The sequence below is a fragment of the Malania oleifera genome, chromosome 9, assembly GCF_029873635.1.
Source record: "Malania oleifera isolate guangnan ecotype guangnan chromosome 9, ASM2987363v1, whole genome shotgun sequence".
Classification (NCBI taxonomy): Eukaryota; Viridiplantae; Streptophyta; class Magnoliopsida; order Santalales; family Ximeniaceae; genus Malania; species Malania oleifera.
Window position 1 is genome coordinate 52,461,412 of NC_080425.1, and position 24,016 is coordinate 52,485,427.

The following is a 24,016-nucleotide window of genomic DNA, read 5'->3' on the forward strand; positions in this document are numbered from 1 at the left end:
TTTTTCCCATTTTAATTTTTTTTTAAAAAATATATATTAAATAATACCTCATTCTGGGAAGTATTTCCCAGAATGACTCTGAGGTAATTTCGCTACTCCAAGTAGCAAGATTTGTTCTGACGTAATCTCGCTCCTTGAAATAACGAGATTTGCCACGTGTCAATTTGAGAATTATTTTAAAAAAATATTATTTAATATATGTATTTTAAAAAATGATAAATGGGGAAAAATTCGGTTCCTTGTGCTATGGTGTTTTTTGGTTTCTTGGATGGATCGTCTTGTGTGGACAACCCAAAATGTGCAGAGTTGGATGGCCCACGTCAGCCCAGATTTGTCAATATCTGACTGGACAATATCAAATGGTTGACAGAGAGCTTAGTCTCTTTGAACGGCAGCAAATCCCAAGATGGGATTTAAAAATTTTTATAAAAATAATTACTAAATATGTTTATATACATTATATTATTTTTATTACTTATTAGTATCCGTAGTTGATGGATGCTAGCATATGCAGGCTGTGCACGCTCTGCAGCAACTGTTCGGAATTCTGACCTGCAGATCACATCCATTATACTGACATGCAAAATAAAAATGTAATTCACCTTTTTAGTAATTCATTTCTTAAAAAAAAAAAAAAAGTTTCTTTAATAGGGAGGCCTAAGGGTGGTTATCGCTTGAGACTAATTAAGAAAGAGAAAGAGGAGGTCATTTGTAATACAATTCCTTAGTCCCAATTTTAAGTCTTAGCTACTTTTAAGAATAAAAATAAAAAAATTAAATCTAATTTTGTTGATTTTAGCCTATTTTTAAAAATATCTTTACTCATATTAATATTTAAATTAGAAGGATCTGACACTTTTATTTATTAAGTCAAATGACAAAAATACTTATCATAAATTGTGTTGGATCTTGGGGATAATAATAATAATAATAATGCAATTATAATTTTACAAAAAATTCATTAATATTGTACTGTTGCCCCCTTATGTTTTTGGATCCATTTAAATATTTATTAAGATCAGGCAAGACAACAAAATTAAGAAGTGTATCCTCATTTCAAAATTGTTTCATATACTATTTAAAATTTTGAATTTAATATTTTTCATAACAAATTTGTATGATATCCCACAAGCATCAAGTTATCTTTTACTTTACAACCCAAGAATTAATTAAAGTATTATACAATATATTTTGGAAATATTTTTTACCCTTTTATAAAATATTAAAACTTAAATCCATCTCTAAATTCCAAAATTATGATTTATTTTAATTTCTCTTTTACCTACCTAACTCCTAATCTTTCAATTTTTCTTTTTTAAAAGATTTAATAATGATAATAATAAATTACAATAAGACACGTAAAAAGTGAATGCTTAATAAAAATAAGTTTAACAAAAACTATTGTTTAACAATATTTTTTTGAGAGGATTTTAGAAAGTAGCTCAGCACTCATATGCTATATTTGTTAACATTTTTATTCAATATTTTTATCTAATTTTACATTTAATACATATATGTTTTATTTTATTTTATAAAATTTTAATTTTAAATTTTTAAAATTTTTTTAATATTTCATCTTTAATATTTTGGAAGTACTATTCATGTGAAATTGACATGCAGAGCAGCTACAGGTATAGCCATTATTTCCTACCATCCTATTTTTACTAGCATCTATCCAACTAGGATACCAATAAGCAATAAAAATAATATAATATATTATATTACGTTAGCCTCATTATGGGAATTACTTCCCAAAATGAGGTATTATTTAATATATTTAAAAAAAAAAAACTCGAAGAAGATTGGTTGAGGTGCACCAATCACATTTGTGTGCGACTGTTCCTCGTCTTGCTGTCACGCACTTGTCGTGTGCTAGTGGAAGACGCGGAAAAATCAAACTTGTGCTTGTATAGCCGACGAGTTGGACTGGCAGGTGAACTTGAAGTTGACCGTCAGACAGAGGTGAAACGGCATCTGGTTGGAAAATTGGGGATGAGGTGAAGTTGATTTTTTTTTCGTTATATAATCATTCTCGTAACTTGTTCACATACAAATTAAGCAATTAAATTGTGCAAGTGGATATTGCAGGGGAGAGCAATGCTGCCTACGGATGCCGAGATCCGTGATGAAGAAGAAGAAGAAGTGCATACATCCAATATATCGTGTTTTCAAGATGATGATGGCTACCCTTGGCGATGCTATGGCAAAAAACAAATTCTTCGGGGAGAGGAACATAGCTATTACAGGTGTTCATTTTTGCCTAAATGCCGTGCAAAAAAGCGATTAGTACACTTGCTTGATGGGAGGACTTTAATTACTTACCAGGGTGAGCATGATCATTCTAATGGATCTTCAACAGACGCTAGACAAGGTAAGAATAAATTAAAATGAAAGTAGATGGAATTTTTTTTTTCTTTTATTCTAATGTTGAGTAGCACTACTGACAATTTGATGAACTACAAGTCAATTGCTTCATTTGTAACTAATTATTCGCCGCCTTTCGAATATTAGAAGACAATTCTTTGGACGATGGTGAAGTTTCCGATGATGAGAAGATAAAAACAAAGTTTTTGTTTTAAGTCTTCATTAGATTTATACTTTTGCTTATGATTGCTCATTGCTTTAGTATTTATACGTTTTTTCTTGATATCTTACTCTTTTTGATTGATGTCAAGAGGGGGAGAGATTTTGGGCAAAAATTGAGCATGATACTGCATACCTAAGCATGTATATTAGTTCAACTATAAAAGTATTTAATCTTGAATGATGTGATCTTGATCTTGAATGATGTGATTTTGATATGTGAGCATGATATTGAAATTGATCTTGATATTGCAAATATTGTTAAGTTGATATATTGGCTCAACTATGAAAGTATTTGATCTTAAATGATGTGATTTTGATATATGAGCATGACATTGAAATTAATATTGAAATTGATCATGATATTGCAAATAGTGTAAAATTGATACTTATTATAAGAGGAAGTCTTTTTAAGACTTACTCAATTTTTTGCTCCTTATTTGTCATCATCAAAAAGGGAAAGATTGTTAGCCTTATAAGGTTTAAAATCTTGTTTTGATGATAATAAATCAGAGGAACTTAACATATTTGGTTAAGTGATGATATTTCAAGACTCAAATATATGAATACAAGGTCAAGTGCTCACAAGGACCATTGAAAGCTTATACTCCAAAGAAAGATGATCAAATGAAGTTTAAAGAATATTAAGGCATGAATTTAAAGAGATCGAATGATAACTCAAGCAACATCAACATGAGTAAAGTGTGTAGAAATCTAAAGCTGACTCAAGCTCAAATCAAAAGAGGACACAAAGCAATATACCATGGAAGACTTCAAGCTTAGAGGTTTAGGCTTTAAGACCATGTTGTAAGTACTTCATATTAATATATCTTATGGAAATATGTTGAAACTCTTTAGAGGTTAATTATGGACTTAGAGTCCTTATTTAAAATCTCGGAAAAAGTTTTATAAGTAATCAAAGTAAGAGAGTAAAAAGATCTTTTGAAAACTAAACTGAAAAACCAAAAAAGTGACTGCCCAGAAAATTGAAGTGCAATTCTAGAAGATTAAAGAATTGCCTCAGAAGACTAAAGAATAAGTTCAGTCTGTTGAAGAATTTCCTATTAGAATACAGAAGAGGCAGTACACACTTAGAAGACTGAACCCTTCACCCCAGTCGTTTGACCCTATTTCCAGACTAAATTTTTCAATGTTTTAAAGTACTTCAGAAGACTAAACTTGACACTTTAGTCTACTGAGCACTGTTAATGGTTAGAAATTTTAAATGTTTTAAAATTCAAACTAAGATTTCTTGTGCCACAAATTTTATGAAAACTTGAGAAATACTCTAGGTAATCTTGAGCAACACGAAAATACTTTTAAGAGCCTTTAAATACATGCTTTTAGAAAATCAAACACACTAAGAAATTCAAAATCTGTTTCAAAACTGAAAGCACACTTGCTATCTCAAAGCTCCCTCTTGCTCTCACTCTTGCAATACTAATTTGTTGAGAATTCTGAAGTGCTGAATCAATCTTCTCTTATCTCTATGCTTCTGAGTTGCTAATTCTCATCTAGAGAAGATCCCGGTGATAAATTCTCTTGAGCTTCAATCTTATTTCCTTTGATATTTGAATATTGAAGTATATAGTGCTTTAAATTGTACTAATATGCTCTTGTGAGAGTGTTATTGTACATAAGGATTGTTTCGTGTTTCCTTGTAGTGAGTTGACAATCCAGGTTGTTGGATTCTTGTACCAAGTATGAGATATCGCTTGGAGAGGCATTGCTTTAGCCTATTAAAGGAGTGATCAAGTGTGGGGTATCACTTGGAGAGAGGGCTCTACCCTTAAGGAGGAATTTGTAACGGTTTGCTCTGCTAAAAAAGGAGTGTTCTAGTGGAATCTTTTGGTAGTATTAGCCTAAGGCGAGGAAGTAAGCTGGAGATAAGCCAAACCTCGTAAAAATCTCGGTGTCTCTCTTACTCATCTCTTTATTTTCAGTGTATATATACATTGTGGTGTGTGTATGCAAAGTGTAGGTTGCTAGAAAAAAAAAACTGAAATTAAAGAAGACTTTTAATTTAAGAAAGTACGATTTGATTAAACTTTTGCACAAACCCAAAAGGGAGTATGTTGTTTAATCGTTTGAGGAAATCTTAGTTAAAAGAGTGCAAATAAATTTCATTAACCACAAGGCTTACATATATTCACAGGGCTACGTACAACCAAATACCTTGAGTTCTTGGAAAAGCTGAGAATTGCCAAAAAGCTATCTTGATTGGGTATTTTGTTATTGATTACTTTAGTTGTTGATTGTTTGTTGGATTGTTCAAGGTTTGTTTACTTGTAGTGTTGGTTTGTGGATTGATTATTTAATTAAGTTTTTGCTGTGTGTTTGATAAATTAACAAGAAGTTAAGAATTCAAAAGAAAGAACTAAAATTTTTAATAACCCAATTCACCCCCTTATTGGGACTACACCTTAACTTTCAATATCCTATAATCCAAAGCACAATTTATACATATATTACCATGCACTGCATAAAATAAAATCGAAACAATACTTACCTTACCTGAACTATTACTTTTTCTAACTAATGTTGATCCCCACTATATAGATGTGGGTCTATCATATCTTCTCCTCTAGCTCCCACGAAACTTCTTCCACTACATTATTCCTCCACAACATCTTCACTAGTGGAATTTTCTTGGTGTGCAACTCCTGTTCCTTCCTATCTAGAATCTATACTGGTATTTCTTCATATGTTAAAGTATCTCTAAGCCCCAACTCCTCATAGCTGATCATGTAGGAGGGAATTGAGACATATTTCCTCAGCATAGATACATGGAATACGTCATGAATCCTAGATAGTGCGGGTGGTAAAGTTAATCTATAGGCAACTGGACCCACTCTCTTAAGTATTTCAATTGGGCCAATGTACCTTGGGTTCAACTTAACCTTCCTCATAAACCTCATAACTCCTCTCATCGGTGCTACTTTCAGGAACACATGGTCTCTTACATCAAACTTCAATTTTCGGCAGCAAGTATCTGCTTAGCTTTTTCTGCTGACTCTGGACCACACTAATTTGTCTCTAATAAGTTAGGCTTTATTATATGCTTGCTGCACCAACTCTGGCTCCAAAACACGCCTTTCACCCACTTCATCTCAGTATAGCGGAGAACGACATCTACCATATAATGCCTCGTAAGGTGTCATCCCAATGTTGGTCTGGTAGCTGTTATTATACGTGAACTCAATCAACGGCATAAACTGGGTCCAACTACCGCTGAAGTTCAACACAAGTACTGGTAGCATATCTTTTAGTATGTGGATCATCCTCTCTGTATACCCATTAGTTTGAGGATGAAATACTATACTAAATGATAGTTGAGACCCCAAAGCCTCCTGCAAGCTTCTCCAAAACTGTGATGTGAAACGTGGGTCTCAGTCTGAGACTATAGATACCGGCACACCATGGAGTCAAACTATCTCCTAAATATATAATTTCGCTAGACTGCTCATGGAGTAGTTAACTTTAATAACGAGAAAATGAGCAGTCTTCGACTGCTGGTCTACAATCACCCAAATGGTGTTCTGCCCATGCAATGCTGGCGGTAATCCTGTAACGAAATCCATAGGGATATTATCTCACTTTCACTCAGGGATATGGAGTGGCTGCAACTGTCCCACTGGTCTTTGGTGCTCAGTTTTTACCTACCGGTACATTAAACACTACTCCACAAATGCGGCTATCTCCCTCTTCATGCCACCCCACCAGAATGACTCCGGAAGGTCTCGATACATCTTAGTGCTTCTAGGATGCACTGTGTAAAGGGATCCGTGAGCCTCCTCTAAGATAGTCCTCTTAATTTCAGCATCTACAGGCCTAGTACGAAATCTCAGAGTTCTATCATCTGAAATATTAAACTCTGCTCCCTGTCCGTCTGGCACTTTATCCATCAGTTCTTTTAATTATGCATTATTCCTCTAAGCAACTTTAATCCTCTCCTGCAGGGTAGGTTGTAGTACCAAGTTGGCAATAATTGTCTGGTGCTCACCCTCTACCAACTCCATACCGAGCCTCTCCAAATCCATCTAAATCGGATGTTGAATCACCATTGCTAATAGTGTTGCTCCCATTGATTTCTGACTCAAGGCATTAGCTACCATGTTTACTTTTCTTAGGTGGTAACTAATGATGCAGTCGTAATCCTTTATAAGTTTTAGCCATCTCCTCTGCCTCATATTCAACTCCTTTTGGGTGAAAAATTATTTCAGACTTTTATGATCGGTAAATATCTCACATTTTCCACCATATAGATAATGTCTCCAGATCTTTAAAGTGTACACCATTGCAGCCAATTCCAAATCATATACCGGGTAATTCCTTTCATACTCCTTGATAGATTTGGTGCAACCCCAAGAGGGGGGTGAATTGGGTATTTAAAATGTATCGCCTAGGTTAACTGGTTTTGTCAACAGTGCAATACAACCTAGGGCCAGTCTACACAATGAACAAATAAACATACACGTGCAATAAAGGTAAAGTACAGAAATGTAAAGAATATGCACGATATGTTATCGAGGTTCAGTCAATTATGCCTACGTCTCCGCCTTGGCCACACTAGCACAATGATTACCACTATAATGCTCACTTAAATGGGTGGAGCGGCACCTAATACAACCAAGTCAATTCAAGGGGCTGACCTCAACTAACACGCCTTAACAAGAAAGCACCCCTAGCTTTCCTAACCGGGTCTAAGCCAATCTGGGACTATTCCACAGGGCTAGTCTCCCTCTTCAGGCCTGCGCCTAGAATACAACCAATTTGTATAAAATGTGTACACAAAAATTCGCTTCTAGACAAGCAGATGTATGCACCAATACAACTTTATCAATAATGCATGCACGAATGATATGTAAATATGCTCAGTGCTCTAATGTGTGCTAAACACTCAATCACGTATAGATTTTCAATTCAAATCCAGAGTGTATATTCAATCAATATTTGAAACTCACTATGTTAATAACACAAAATCATATTAGGGTTTCAAAATATGGTAAGCAAGTTCAACCAAACAAACTCAATAAAATATTCTAATGTTCAAGGCACAATGGAGTTGTTTTAAGTACTAGCTTTTTTAAAAGGATTTTTGCACACAAAATCTAGGTTTAGGTATCTTGAAACAACAATGCAAGAACCACAACCCTCAAAGTCTTTCCACACTAGATTTATCAAATGAAATAGGTGGAAGAACTTTAATGCTAAACTCTCAAAGAAAATTAATCAAACAATAATGTAACTGAGAGTTCTAGTCATAGAGATCAAGCACAATAGCCTTAGAAAATACTCACAATGCTTAGAGAAATCAAGAATGAGGGGTATGTGAGTGTTTGGAAGTAGTATTTGGCTAGTATAGGATTTTGAATGTTGAGAGAATTTTGCCCTAATCAAGTTTGCTAATCCTTACTAATTATGACAAATGAATGGGTATATATAGGTAAAGAGGAATTTTTGACTGTTGGGGACACAATGGGTATAATTAAATTTGTTTAAAAGACCATTAAGAATATTAACCCATTTTACCCCATTTAAAAATTCGATAAAAAATATTTTAACTCGTGAGGTTCGGGTGCCCGGCCATAGATTGGGTGCCCGAACAAACACAGTCAAAAATTCAACTTTTAGAGGTTCGGGCGCTTGAAGGGTGAGTCGGTCGGCTGAAACAAAGTGAGCAGCATTTGTTCGATAGTTCGGGTGCCTGACTCACAGTTCGGTTAACCAAACTAGGCATTTCGATAGCCCAACCCCTCTTTTGAACGTAATCGTTCGATCGCCCGAGTAGTTCAAAAGTGCTCTAACATAGCTTCGAGTGCCCGAGGAAGATACGTTCAAAACAGGTTCGGGTGCCCGAAAACCAAGTCAACATGTTGACTTGTTCGATCGCCCGAGCCACTTTATATGGCATAGGTTTGGTCACCCGAACCCTCTCAACTTTTCCCATTAAGTTCATTTTAGCCTTAATTTGATTTCTCTGATTATGATAAGTGATGTAGGGGACTTGTGTTCTTAGTGTGGGTATCTAAAGTCCAACTATGGTTGTTTTGAGCATACCTACCTACTATGCATGATGCAAATTATTACAAGGCATACAAGTGCACAGTTCATAATAAAATACATCCCAAAAAAAAGAAATAAATTAATGAATACAAAATACAACACATAGATCTTCATTCTTTGGCACGAACACCGCACGCCATCATGATATGTCTTTTAGTCCTAAAGCGCGCACAAGGTGAACTTACATGCCATTAGTACCAAGAGTATTTGTCATAATCTAAACTAGGTGTGACCTATAAGGTCAACACTCCTTAAGTTGCTGCTGAGAAGCGTATGCAATAACCCTCCCGTGCTGCATCAACACACACCTGAGTCCTGGGATGCGTCACTGTATATAACAAATTCATCCTCCCCTGATGGAATAGATAACACCAGTGTAGTGACAAGTCATTGTTTCAACTCCTAGAAGCTCTGCTCACACTTGTCAGTCCATTCAAATTTCATATTTTTCCTTGTGATCTGTGTTAGTGGACCCAATAATCTGGAAAAATCATCCAAAAAACGCCGGTAGTACCCCGTTAGACCTAGGAAACTTTTGATCTCCTGAACATTTCCCGGTCTCATCCAATTCACCACCATTTCTATCTTTCTTGGATCTATTGATATGTCATCCCTGGACATCACATGTCCGAGGAAAATGACTTGCCTCAACCAAAGCTCACATTTCTTGAACTTAGCATATAACTTCTTTCCTCATAGTACCTGCAATACTAGTCTCAGATGATCTTCGTGCTCTTCAAAACTCTTTGAATAGACCAGTATATCATCTAAAGACAACAAACTGATCCAAGTACTAATGGAATACCCGATTCATCAAGTCCATAAACGTTGTGGGTGCATTAGTCAAGCCAAATGGCATAACTGGAAACTCGTAGTGGCTATATCTGGTACTGAATGGTATCTTCAGAATATCCTCTATTTTAATTTTCACCTGATGGTATCCCGACCGAAGATCAATCTTGGAGTAGACCTGAGTTCCCCGTAATTGATCAAATAAATCATCAATTTTAGGAAGAGGATACTTATTCTTGATCGTCACTTTATTTATCTCCCTATAATCGATGCACATTCTTAGCGTTCCTTCTTTCTTCTTTACAAATAGCACTGGCGCTCCCCAGGGCGACATGCTAGGTCTGATAAACCCCTTATCTAACAAATCCTGCAACTGATCTTTTAGCTCCTTTAACTCGACTGGGGCCATTCTGTAGGGTGCTTTAGATAACGATGCTGTTCCTGAAAGTAAATCCACAAGAAACTCAATCTCCCAATCTAGTGGTAAATTAGGTAACTCTTCTGGAAATACATCTGAAAATTCCTTGACTACTGGAATATCAGTAAGTTTCAATTCTTCCTCTGGCATCTCTTTTATATAAGCTACATACCCCTGGCAACCATCTTGGAGTAGCCTCGTGGCTTGAATGGCTGATACTAACTATGGCGAGGTGCGCAAATGCGATCCCAAAAATCTAAATTCCTATTGTCCCGAGGGTTTGAAGATCACCTCTTTTTTATGGCAATCAATGCTAGCGTAGTTAGCTACCAGTAAGTTCATACCCAATATCATATCGAATCTCCACATGTCTAATACCAAAAGATCAGCTGGTAATATTTTCTCCTGAATGCCCACTGGATGGTTTTTAAGCACCTTTCTACATCTCACTGCTGATCTAGTTGGCGTGGCTACTAACAAATCAGTATTTAACAATTGTCTCAACTCTAGTCAACTTGACATACTCCAACGACATGAACGAATGGGTGGTTTCTGAGTCAAATAAAATAATAGCTTTTATGATAAAACAATAATAATACTTGTCATGATGTCACCTGCAACCTCGGCATCTCCCGGCATCAACGCATAAATCCTAACCGGGGTTTCGTTCCCCTACTGGCTGCCACCCATGGGTGCATGGTTATGTCCCCGAATCTGTCTAGGGATCGGTGCATTGTTGGGTGGCCAACAACATTCCCGCGCTATGTGTTCGGGTTTTCCACATCTATAGCAAACATTGTTTCCCAACTAGCATTCTTCCATATGTCTTCTATCGCATTTGCGGCAAATAGGGCATGTCTGCTTGCCATGGTACCCATGATCTTCCCTCTTCTGTCTTTGAGCTCTACCATATCTGTCTCCCCTCCAAGGGCCCCTACTAGACCTTTCTTAGAACCCCGAGGCATGGGCCTCTTTCTCTGACTTGATGTCCCCACATCCCTCTGGCTACTTTCCTCTGCCACTATGACCCTATCCACCAATTTGGAGAAATCCTGCACCTTAAGAACTACCACTTGTTTATAGATTTCTTGCCTCAAGCCCCTCTCAAACATTCTCTCCTTCTTAGCCTCATCTAAGATGATGTAGGGAGCAAAACATGACAGCTCGATAAACTTTGCTGCATACTGCTGGTCCGCCAATTACCGCTATGTCAGATTCAGAAATTCTGCTACCTTAGCTTCTCTAACAGTGGCAGGATAATAACAATCAAAGAATATCTCCTTGAATTGGTTCCAAGTCATGGCCACTGTTACTAGTCTTTATTCCTCAAGCAACTTCACGGTTGTCCACCATCTCCCAATCGCACCTGTCAACTTATATGTAGTACATAGGACCCTATGTTCATCAATACAGTGCAGCACCAACAGCGTTTTCTCAATCTCCTGCATCCAATTTTTGGCAACTATAGGATCAGTTCCTCCTAAAAATGTCGGAGGATTCATGTCAGTGAATTGTTGGATCGTGCAGCCCTAATCAGTTAGTGGGCAGCCCTGTTCTTTGTTGTTCTAAGCGATTTCTGCCATTACTTGTTCTGCCACATTGCGCAGCACCTGTTCAGAGTCATTGCCTCCCATATTGGATGGCCTTATACCGCCATTACCACTGCCATGTACACTGCTATTTCTTGGGTCCATCCTACTATAACACAAGAATAATATGAGAATTCGGACTTCATAATACAACTCTTACATTAATCTAACTAAAATATCCTCATACCAGCCATTAACATATTTAAGGTTCAATCTTACCATTTGGAAATAGGAATCGACGATAGTTTACTATGGTTTTCCAGAAATCATCACCCTAGGAAAATCACTAAAACCACCCCGAAATTCCTACCTCCAAACCGTGAGGCAAATCCCTAAATTCTCATCTTAATCCCTCGCATTAAATTTTCCAAAATCCTTGTCTACTCATTTCTACCCTCATCCACATTCCATTCCTATACTCCGGTATTATTTTCCATTGTACACTAAAGTCTATAGAACCTAGCAACCTAGGCTTTGATACCAAACTTGTAGCGACCCTAAAATTCATATCATTTTTTTTCTTTTTCCTTATAAACACCGTCAAGCTGTATAACATAACTTTGATATTCTGTAAATATAATCATATCATCATCACGGGCCCAAAGTGGGTGTTGTGGTAACATGTGCATTCCATGCATACTACCTACGCAGCGGAAAACATAAACATCCAAACCATAAACCAAATTTCACATTACCAGAGTACTAACACATCCACTTATATATACATATACAACCTTTCCAAAAATCCCAAAATGCTGAGGGCTGGTTAACCCTACTACTCAGCCCAAAACTTACCCCAAATCTCTATCAACTCAGCCGCCTCCTCTATCACTGAGCTGACCCTGCTTGTCTATCTAGGTTACCTAAAATGTTTATAATACTAGGGTGAGACACCTCTCAGTAAGAAGAAATATGTTATTACCAGTGTGTGGCAGATGATATTATACACATAACATAACCTTTAATTAAACTATAAATGAGATATCATTTAAAAGTATCTGTACAATAACCCACACTTATGTCATTTAAAATACAGAATTTATGAGTTATCTATTCAATTATACTTCTATCTATAATATGTAATCTCTGTTTTCTCTAAATACTATATATGTACATAACTATGAAAACTTCCTTGGATGGATAACTGTGTGTCATGATTTAATCCCTCATGACAGAGTTGTGCAGTTCGTAGGTTGGACTAAACAATGGCTGACCTACCAGTGCTAGTCAAACTATGTATATTTGTAGCACGAAAGGCCTGCTCCACCTAATTTGGATGCCAAGGAGCCCTTTACTCTCCTCGGGCACAATCGGCATCCAACACCATACTCTATCTGAGATGTATGAGTGCACTAACTATACTGTGTTAGCTATGGTACCGTGCTCTATAAGCTGCTCTGGTCCATTAGTATCTGATACTATGTAATACTATTTCTATATAATATTTATCTGTTTTACCATGATTCTGTATCAACTGTATTAACCATGATTCTGTAATTCACTGTATTAATCATGACGCTATAATAATTGTATATCTATATAAACTCTATTTCTACGTGTCATGGTTCTATAATCTATATATCATGGTTCTGTAAAGTACTGTATAATCATGGTTCTGTAAAACACTGTAAAAATCATAGCACTTTATTAACTATAAATCTTATCTCTATAATAATTGTAAATTGCTTTCTATAATAACTGTGAATCATATCTCTATAATACTGTAAATCACAGTTCTATAAAAGTTGTATGAAACTTTGTGCTAGACTAATATTTCTCATCCCACACAATTAAATAAATAAATCTTATGTACTATAATCTGTATTTTTTCTGCTTTATAAAAATGATTTATAAGTTGTAGTATTTGTCCTGAAATCACATAATTTCAAACCCACATTCTCATATTATGAATTATTCAAAAATCATAACCCAATAACATATAATTATATATAAAATATTTTACTGATAAAAATTTCTATGTAAACTGGCATAACATATTTCCCTTACCTCACTAACTGAGACCTATTTACTATTTTTTTCTATCTCACACTTGCAGCGTTCGTGATTTCAAAACCCTGAAATTACACATATATTCTCGAGTCAATCAACTAAATTCCCAGAATAATTATCATATTCACATTTTAAGCCTATACATCCAATAAATCAGATAAACCACCAATTAACACTCAAACTACATCCTTACCTCAATTTTGGGATTGTATCTGAACTCCTCAAATCAAAATTTTGCTCCAGTGAACTTGTAGAGAATCGATCCCTGATCCTTATAGTGGTTTTTGATCGTTGATTCGATCTTATTTCGGAGTAGAATTGTAGAGAGAAGGGGGAGGATGTTCGTGGGTTTAGAGAAAGAGAGAGAGGGAGAGGAAATAAATTCTTATAACCAAATGAAGCTCGCAAGATTTTATAACTTTAGCACTACCTGATAAAATCGTTGACGGTTTTTCTGGGTGTCACAAAAACCGTTGACGGTTTGGTCTTTAACCAAACCTTTTTAACCATTTACCTTTTACCTTACTGCGGTAAATACAAAACCTTCAACGATTTCCCTACTTCCCCATGAAACCGTCAACAGTTTGGGCACAACCTTCTTCCTTTTTTCCCTATTTATTTTAATTATTATATTTTTTAGGTCTCTACAGTAGCATTTTGGGAGGCTTGCAATATCTCTCAGTTATAAGACCAAATATCTCTAACTCAGTCAACAAGGTTTGTCAATTCATGCATTCCTCCAAAGAACCTCATTGGAGTGTCATGTAGCGCATACTCAAATATTTGAAAGCCACGATGGTCTATTTTTTGCATCCAATTCAAGTCTCACTCTTCAAGCTTACTCGAATGCCAATTGGGGGGGGGGGGGTTGTCCAGATGATCGTCGTTCCACGGAAGGCTTTTGCATCTACCTTGGCAAACACCTCATTTCTTGAAGCTCCAAAATGTAACGTCCCTCAATTTGTTAACATAAAATATCACATAATAAATAAAATGGTCAACCCGAACCCGTGGGTAGCGGGGACACTTGTCCAACACAGCGGAAAACCTAACAGCAGTAAACATAAAATCACAAACATCCAATCATAAAACATAATACCAGATCTTTCTATAACATCAAAATACTATTATGATATACAACCTCCAAAAGTCAAAATAACACTAGGATTAAATAACAAAAACTCCCAATCCTAGTTCAATGCTTACCCTTCTAGTAGGAAAGCTCCAATCACTCAATGGCGGCTCTAGCCTGCCGGTCTCACTGGATTTCCTGAAAATCAATTAATATTCGGGGGTGAGACACTTCTCAGTAAGGGAAAATAAACTAAATACAGTTGTGTGGCAACATGAATATTTAATGCATTTGTACGTATACAGTACATTTCATAATTCTATAAACATCATCATATTTGTACTGGGTAAACATATATTTTCACATCTGTTAATAAATCATAACATACATAAAATCATCTGTTATAACTGTAGTACTGAAAACAAATCTAGGATGATTACCTAACTGGTGTCATGTATTACCCCCCATGACGGGTTGTTCAGCCCGAAGGCGGGACCCGACAATGGCTGGCCGACCACTGCCGAATCAAATATGTCTATAAGTATGATAAGCCCGCCACACCCTGGTCTGGACTGCTAGGTGGACATCCACACTCTACTGAAAGCCACATAGACTATCCATCTCCCATCCCCTCGTGGGATGGTTAGCACTAATCTGACGTAGATATTTGATCTACACATATAGCTTCAGTACCGAGCCCCTGAACTGAACTAAACTAACATCCTGGTGGTGATAACATATAATACATGATCATATATATAACATCATTACGGCCTCGTGCCGAAAATATAGTAATTACGGCCTCGTGCCAAAAACATAAATACGTGGCCTCGCGCCAATAACATAAATACGGCCTCGTGCCGATAACATAAATATATGGTCTCGCATCAAAAACATAAATACGGCCTCGTGCCGATAACATAAATATATGGCTTCGCGCCAAAATTGTTTCATGTATATATATTCTGAAAATATATCATTTATCACATAATCGTCAAAACCATCACAACATAACTCATATTTTCATAATACTTGAAATCATGCTTTGTTCGTAAAATCTTTCACATCATAATACATTTCACACAAAATAATATTCATGCCACACATATGCTGTTAAAAGTCATACTTCATATTCTAAAATCGTGAATTACTTACATCTCATACATACATATACATTTTAATCATCATAGCAGTATTTTCTCAATCGTACATTTTATTCGTAATACACAACATAACATATGCTTTTCTGAAAATAAATTTACACCTAATCAGTAATAATTTGTATGAAAAATTACTGCTTTAGTTTATTCCCTTACCCGACTATTGAGAAATTCCTTAGGACCCAAATCCTACGCCCTTAGCGCCCGAAATTCAACTCCTGAAATTTACATTTTTTCCCAGATTAATTAATCTATTTCTCCAAAATAATACTCATCTAGCCTTCCTTAGGCTCCATATACTTCAAATTAATATTTAAACTATTATTTAATATCCCTACTTAATTTTCCAAAATTTGCCTACGAGTCCCAAAATTACACCCGCGGCACTCACCCGAGCCTTAAATTTCAGAAATTCTACTTCAGTCTCAAATTCTTAATATTTTAGCATTTCTAAATTAATGCTAATTAATTAAAAATAAGCCGCTTAATAATCGCCGCACCCCAAATTTGGGGTTTTGGCCCGACACCCCCACGAGAATTTCGTCCCACTAGACTTGTAGAGAATCATCTCTAGATTCTCGTGGTGGTGTCCGTTCGTCAATTGGACTTATATTTTGCAAGAAATTAAAGAAAAATGGGGAAATGACTTACCCCAGGGAATACGCTTACACCGCTCCTACCACCGATCCGCTCCTGTAGAAATGACGGCAGCGGCGAATGGAGTCCAGTGGTATTTTCGAATTTTCGATCAGGCGAAAATCCATTACAAAATCGAGGAGAGAGAGAGAATTCAGAGAGTTGCAGGAGAATAGCAGAGAAAAGAAAAAAAATAAAAGAAGAAGATAAAAGATGGGGTGGGGTGCTGCGCCAATTTCAAAATCACCTGAAGCTTCCCTAAGCTTCAGGTGATGTAATATATATATATATATATATATATATATATATTAATATAATAATAATATATTTAATTAATATTAATAATAATATATTTTATTAATAAAATAAAAATAAATTTTAATTAATTTTTTTCCTTTTTCTTTTAAATTCGATTAATTAATTATTATTTTTTTTTAAATCAATTTTTATATCTCTTTTTGGGTTTTTATACAAAAAGCAACAAACTATTGCTAGATCTTCAACAAAAGTTGAGTACAAATCAATAGCTTCCTCAGCAGCTGAACTCATTTGGTTACAAACAGTGTTGTGTGAACTTGGCATCAGGGTTTCTCAAACCCCTACTTTATGGTGTGACAACCTAGGGGTGACGTACCTCTCAGCTAATCTTGTATATCACTCAAGAACAAAACACATGGACATTGATTATCATTTTGTTCAAGATAGGGTCACGCCAACTCAATTAAAGTCTCATTCATTAGCTCCAAAGATCAAATTGCCGATGTCTTCACAAAACCACTAGTTGTTGACAAATTCCTTCGGTTAAAGTTGAGTCTTAATGTTGTAGATACACCATTGGACTCAAAGGGGCGTATCAAGCTACTCAACCCAGCTACCCTCATGGAGGACTTTTCACAAACAGCTGGCATGCAGGAATCTGGAGGCTTTGAATCTGTTATTCCTTTTCGTAATTAGTTATTCCTTTTTTTGTTTCTATACAACCACCTGTAACAATTTAATTCTTTTTTCATATCCCTTTTTTCTATATAAATATTTGTACATCTTTCAATGAGAAAGTAGAGAAGTAATTTAAGCCATTTTGTATCCCAACACATACCCATAGACATAATTGTTAGAATCGTACGATTCTCGATTTGAAGCGTCTGATCCGTATCGAGAAAGGCATAAATCAGTTCAAATTGCATGGGAGAATTTTCGATGGCAGTAAATCAAGGTGAATTGTATGATTCACGTGGTGAATCAATGACTCAAATCGTAAGATTCAGATGCAACTCCTCTAAAACCCAACTTAAATATTTTTAAACCTTTTTGTTTTTTTTTTTTTTTTTTTTACATCGTGGCTCTCTATTTGCTATTTATATGAGTTTTGTCCTCCAAAAGGGGAAAAAGAAGTTTGTCGGCCCCCTCATTCTGCACCTCTTCTTTCTGACATTAGATAAGATTAGAAGAAAACTAGAGTTAGAGAAGGAAATCTATTTCGAGAAGAAAACCAAAGTCAACTAGGTGAGTGATCTTTTGGTTGGTACATTGCCCTCTCCCCTCCTCTAGATTTAAAGATATGATTTTCATTAGTTTTTTTATTTTAGTAAATTTTGTTTATGTTTTTTTTTTTAAATTTACTTTCTCCTCTTGTTTCAGTTATTACACATGCACTAAAAATGAATTTTCTTATTACACACCAGTACACCATAAAGTTCAAATTTTTTATTGTTTTTTATTGATTCATTTCCTTAAAAATCATCAAGTTCAATTTTCCAGTAAGTTTTTCTTGTTTCCTCTCCTTATTGGGCTTTTTTTTTTTTTTTTTTTCAAAAAAGAAAACATGCACATGAATTTTTATTGTTAAACATGTAAACTTACACCATAAGCATGAAGTTCAATTTAAATATTTTTTTTCATTATTGTACTTTTTAGTGTATTTTGAACTCTTACACTTAGGACTTTAGTTTTAAGTCACATAACAAGTGTTATTGTTTCATAGAAACTAGTTTAACTTGATACTTGATAGAGGTTGAATGGTTATATCATCATATATCTTGCTTATGAGGCTAGTTTTTCTTTTATATCAATATATATACGAGTTAAATGGATCATAGTAGGATTTAGACCTACAACACTTCTACGAAGGTAAGCGCCATTCTAATTATCAACATGAATGATCCATATTTGTTGATATTTCAATGCATTTTATTATTTTACTTGTTTTACATGTGTGCAAGTCATTAGGAATCAATTTCTCAAATTTTGCACCAAATCTAATGATTCGATTCTCGATTCTCTATTTATAAAACTGGGGTTTTGATTCACAATTTGAATCTTGATTTGACAACTATGCCTATAGAATACACAAATACTACGAACAAGCCCCCAAATACTATACTAATTAAACTACATATAAAATAAACTACTAATTGAACTTAATAATTCCTTGACCCGACTCTTCTTAATTATTCTCCAAAAAGGATCTTCCCAAGGTCTTACTTCTTGTCCTACATCAACTCTCCCCTAGCTAAAAAAAAGTTGGCCTCAAATTTTGAAATGCTGGAGGATCATAAGTGAGAAGCAAACTGGGATTCTTTGAAAGCCAGTGCTTAAGTGATACAAGAAACCACTATCCTTTGGCAGCGTCATAGACTTGAACTGAGAGTTGGCATCAATAAACACATCAAGGATGACAGTCTTAACAGCAGGAATGTAAGACTTTGAATGTCTTCAAACATATTCGTTTTCCTTGCTAGTAGTATCTTCAAGTTGAGTAACTTTGGAAGATTCTTTGTCTTGGTTGATTGGTAATGTGGGCTTCAAGATGATCTTCTTACCATTATAGTGGAAGACATGTTTTCTCATGTGTTTGAGTCACACCCAAATCATCCAACATGTATGGTAGTGTTATCAATCCAAGATATCTCACAAGGCTTTCGGTAAGATTCTGGATGAAGTTGCGTATGAGTGACTCCATTTCTAGAACCACATTCAGTGGACATCTTCTATCAATGATGAATTGCATATATTTCCTCAACACTGAAGAAATGTGTGGAAAAGCTTGAAATTGTGCCCAAGGTATTATAAATGGCATTTCTTTGCTAAATAACTTGTCACTGTATTTTTGGATTTTTACTTACACACACTCCAACTATATATCACTATTATCCCCAAAAGTTCTTAACACACCTTCCCACAATACTCAATCCAGTCGTGCAATACCATAAACTTGACTCCCAATTTTCAAGAACTATCTTCAGTTCTCCTTAGATCTTGAGTGTCATGCTAAAATGAAACAAATTCACCTTGAAAATTCACAAGATGCAGCAATAGAGCCTGGTTTTTAGTGCTGGCAGGGAGAATTTCTCACTTCTCGTAGCATATGATCATACCAAATATATCAAGTTGGGAACCAAATGTCATGCTGCAAATCGAAATCTCAAGAGAAAACACCAATTTCTCATGGCTGGAATCAATTTCTTGCGATTTGGCAATTGCAGACGATTCTGGCAAGTGCGCTCATGTGCATCGTTGGCGCGTGGGTACGCGTGGGGATCCATGAAAGGGGAGTACAGTGGTGGTGGTGGTGTGATGAGAAAATTATAGGGTGGGATTTTGAAGGGTCGTCCGCTGATCAACATTCTGCTGGTGTGTGGGGCTTTTGCAGTGATCCGACGGTGATGAAATTGTAGGGGAAGGGGTGTCAGAGTGCTCTTCTTTGATGATGTGGGTGGTGTTGCAGCATGGTTGCTTGAAAGTGGTGTTCAAAGATTTTGGGACACAACTGGGATTTTTTTTCACTAAAATTTCAAAACAGAGAACCAGGAAGTAGAATAAGAGAGATATAGGAGTGAGGTAGAAGTGTAGAATGAAGAAGAGACAAGAAAGAAGATAGAAGAAGGGAGAAGAAGGGAGGAGGAAGCAAGAAAGAAATAATAAGAATAGAAAAGAAGGCGATCATATCAGGAAACAGGAAAGGGAAGAGATTTGAGAAAAGTAGAGAGGAGGAGACAGAGAACTACAAAGAGATTAAAACAGAGAGGCAGAATTACAGAGTATGAATTAGAAGGCAAGAGAGGGTAAAGAGAAAGGACAGAGGAAAGAAGAAGAAGAAGAAGTGTTAAAAAGTAACAGTAATAAAAAAAAGTAAATATTTATAATTACAAATGGAAAGAAATAAATAGAAGAAAAATATAAATATGAATTTTTTTCATTCAAACTCAAGAAGTTAAAGTTAATATGTTTGACCTCTCCTGCTAATTTTTTTTTTGCACTCTTGAGACTTATATTGAATAAGATGGGGGGATTTGAAATGGAAGTATAGAGATCGTGGTTGGGCTCTGATGCCAAATGATGCAGGGGCAGCATAAAGGATCTGCAGGCATCGGAGAGATTAGAAGAAATTGAGGAGAGAAAAAGAGAGGGGGCGGGGAGAGGGGGGGGGGGGGGGGGAAGACGAGAGGTGAAAGGAGATACAAGGGAGAACACATGTTCACTTCTCAAATTCAAATTCATCAACAACATAGCTTTCACACACTATTTATAAGAAATCCTCTTCACATGAAATTATAAATATACCCTACGCTACATTACGAATGTACTCCTAGAATACAAAAATATTATAGACAAGCCCCCAAATACACATAATACTAACTAATTAAACTAAACACATAATAAACTACTAACTAAACTCAACAATAATTTTACCCAACTCTTAATTATTCTCTAGCTAGGATCTTCCCAAAGTCTTGCTTCTTGTCCTATATCAATACCTTATAATCTATTAACCTAGCTTGGAGACCTTATACTCCTGTTGGATGCAAACATGGGAATTTGACACTAAACAGATGAACTTACAATGGCGCACAGCTTGGAAGCCCTTTGGCCACGAATTAAAAAAACTCTTTATCTACTTCATCTGTTGAAGAATAGAAGAATGGTTATGCATTTTGTAAAATGCTTTACAAATAAAAATTTTTTGTGAATTTTATTCAATGAAAAGGTGATTATGAAATTGACTTTGCTGTGGAAGAGCTGAAGAGGTGAACATGTTTTGCGCATATAGCATCACTCATACATAAATCAATGCATGAATCAATATATATTGGCAAAACACCAATATTTGTTAAGAGGAAAATTGATGTAACATGTTCATGTATATTAATTAGTTCTTGTACACTTATGATTCTTGACATGGATGGAAGAATTTTATTGCAACACTAGTTTGGGTTTTAATTTGTAACATTATATGTACCACATGCTTGTTTTACTTTATAATTTCTAAATTCTTCTAGTTCACAATCAATGGCTTCCCTCACATCCATTTGTTCCAGGGATGCACGGGTCATCTGGACATTCGATGAGGAAGAGAAAAGTAACTGTGCGAGAAGCTAGACTGTGTATTAAGCAAAGTGGTGAAGAATTAATGCCACCAAATGATGATGAGTGGGAGAGAACTGTGGAGGTCCACTTGGTGAATAGTGAATTGTCAACATTAACTGAGAACCCAAGATGCCCAAAGCTTTCAAAATTAGTCCTACAAGGAAACTACAAATTGCGAACCATTCCTTCTGCATTTTTTCAACACATGCCTGCCCTCCAAGTCCTCAACTTGTCCAAGACTGGTATCAAGTCATTGCCACTGTCGCTATTTGGGCTGGTCAGCCTCAAAGAACTCTATTTAAATGATTGTGAGAGTTTTATGGTGCTATCGCCAAAAGTTGGAGAGCTTAAGCATCTTGAGGTACTTGATCTTGAAGGGACAGAGATTATAGATCTACCTGGAGAAATTAGAAATTTGACAATACTCAAATGCTTGAAAGTCTCATTCTATGGATATATGAACTGTGGCAGGAAAAGTGAGCAGTCAAGAACAATGATTCCTCGCTGGGTTATATCATCTCTCTGTAAATTAGAAGAATTATGTATAGATGTGAATCCAGATGATGAGCGATGGCACATAATTGTGGAAAATGTAATGGAAGAAATTTGCTGCTTGGAGAGACTAAGATTTCTCAAATTCTACTTTCCGAAGGTGGAACTACTGGGGATGTTGCCATGGAAGTTTACATCAAAGTTACTAGTATCCCGAAATCGATTGGTTCAATTCAGAGTTATTGTTGGTCATCATGTCAAACGGATCATATCTCGACTCCTCCATGATGTTGAATTTGAGCTAAAGCGATGGCGGAGATGCTTAACATATGTATACGGTGAGGGAATCCCTGGAGAAGAAATTAGAAAGGTGCTTGGACATGCAACAGCATTTCACCTAGATCGCCATGTAACTGCTAAGAAGTTGTCTGAATTTGGGATTGAAAATATGAAGCGTCTGAAATGTTGTATACTAGGGGAATGTAATGAGATTCAAGCGATCATAGATGGAAAAGATATCCTTGGAGAAGCTAGAATTGGGCTTGAATCACTAGAATACTTAAATATTTACTACATGAAAAATTTAAGAACCATATGGGCGGGGCCAGTGCAGACTAGGTGTTTTTCACATTTGAAATCCTTAAACTTGCGTACGTGTCCACAATTGGCTACCATTTTCACATGGGTGTTGCTTTTTGTTTTCAGCAACTTGCAAGAACTCATAGTTGAAGATTGTCCAGCCATAAAAAGCTTAGTAACCTGGGAAGACCCTGCGGAGGAGAAATTCCAATGCTTAAAATCATATTATTTACTTCCAAAGTTGAAAAAGATATCACTTCATTTCACACCGGAATTGACTAATCTATCTGGTGGCCTACGCATTGCACCAGAGTTAGAATGGATGAGCATTTATGACTGCCCAAAGCTCAAGAGTTTTTCACATGGAGAATTGTCTAGCAGAAAGTTGAAGACCATCAAGGGTGAGAGACACTGGTGGGAAGCACTGGAGTGGGAAATTTGCCGGCCAGAATGTTTGGCTGCTATATTTATCCCAATTAAATCACCCCTCGACATAATCGAAGATAAAGCCACATGATTAATTCTCGTACCCATGAATTGAGGGAGCGTCTAGCATACTTCTAGATGATCAAATGTCATGAGGGCCCATTAGCGTGGAGAAGAAGTTGTTTCAAGTGGCTTACTGTCCCTGTAATAGAGTTCATTGTAGAGTAAATCAATATCCAAAGCATGGAGCTTGAGCCATGCAAGCAGTATTAGATGGTGGTTAGAACCGAGACCTTACCTTATGAGTTTATAGCTAATTATTAAGAAATAAGAACCGGTTCTGGAATGTATAAACTAAGTCTGGCATCTTTCAGTGTCGCATGATTTCTAAATGTGTGTGCCTATCTAATATATTATTGCTAACACCTCCATTGTTCTTGCATAATTGTTTCATATATTAGTCACTGCACATGTGTTGTACGGGAATAAATTCACTTGAAATGAAATTTTATTTCAAATATTATTTTTTCTATTCACATTGAATGTTTACAGCTAATATCTTAAAAATAGTATTATTAAGAAAATAAGTGAAATAAAACCTTTGTGTTAAAAAGTAAAAAGGATAGAGAAGCAGCTCGTTTTCTTGATAAATAAGTTAAGAGTACACATAGATTTAAAAAATAAATTTGGTAAGAGACTTTTGTGTTAAAAGGAAGAAGGATAGAGAGACACTTTGTTAATTTTGTAAATAAGTTGAGTGCTCTTAAACCCTTAGAATATATATATATATATATATATATATATATATATATATATATAAGAGAGAGAG

General features: G+C 35.8%; 1 protein-coding gene across 1 annotated transcript; it reads left to right on the plus strand.

Moving 5' to 3' along the window:
* Nucleotides 1–23,605, plus strand: LOC131163745 (disease resistance protein At4g27190-like). The gene is made up of 3 exons (XM_058120452.1): nucleotides 1–1,997; nucleotides 2,089–2,371; nucleotides 21,642–23,605. Exons 2-3 carry the CDS (start codon nucleotides 2,098–2,100, stop codon nucleotides 23,276–23,278), a joined length of 1,911 nt encoding a protein of 636 aa, XP_057976435.1. The 5' UTR covers nucleotides 1–1,997; nucleotides 2,089–2,097; the 3' UTR covers nucleotides 23,279–23,605.
* The last annotated feature ends 411 nt before the right edge of the window (nucleotides 23,606–24,016 follow it).

Coding starts and splice junctions, on each gene's coding strand:
- LOC131163745 (XM_058120452.1), top strand. CDS start 2,098: ATGCTGCCTACGGATGCCGAGATCCGTGATGAAGAAGAAGAAGAAGTG. Junction 2,372..21,641: donor TTCAACAGACGCTAGACAAG/GTAAGAATAAAT, acceptor CATTTGTTCCAG/GGATGCACGGGTCATCTGGA.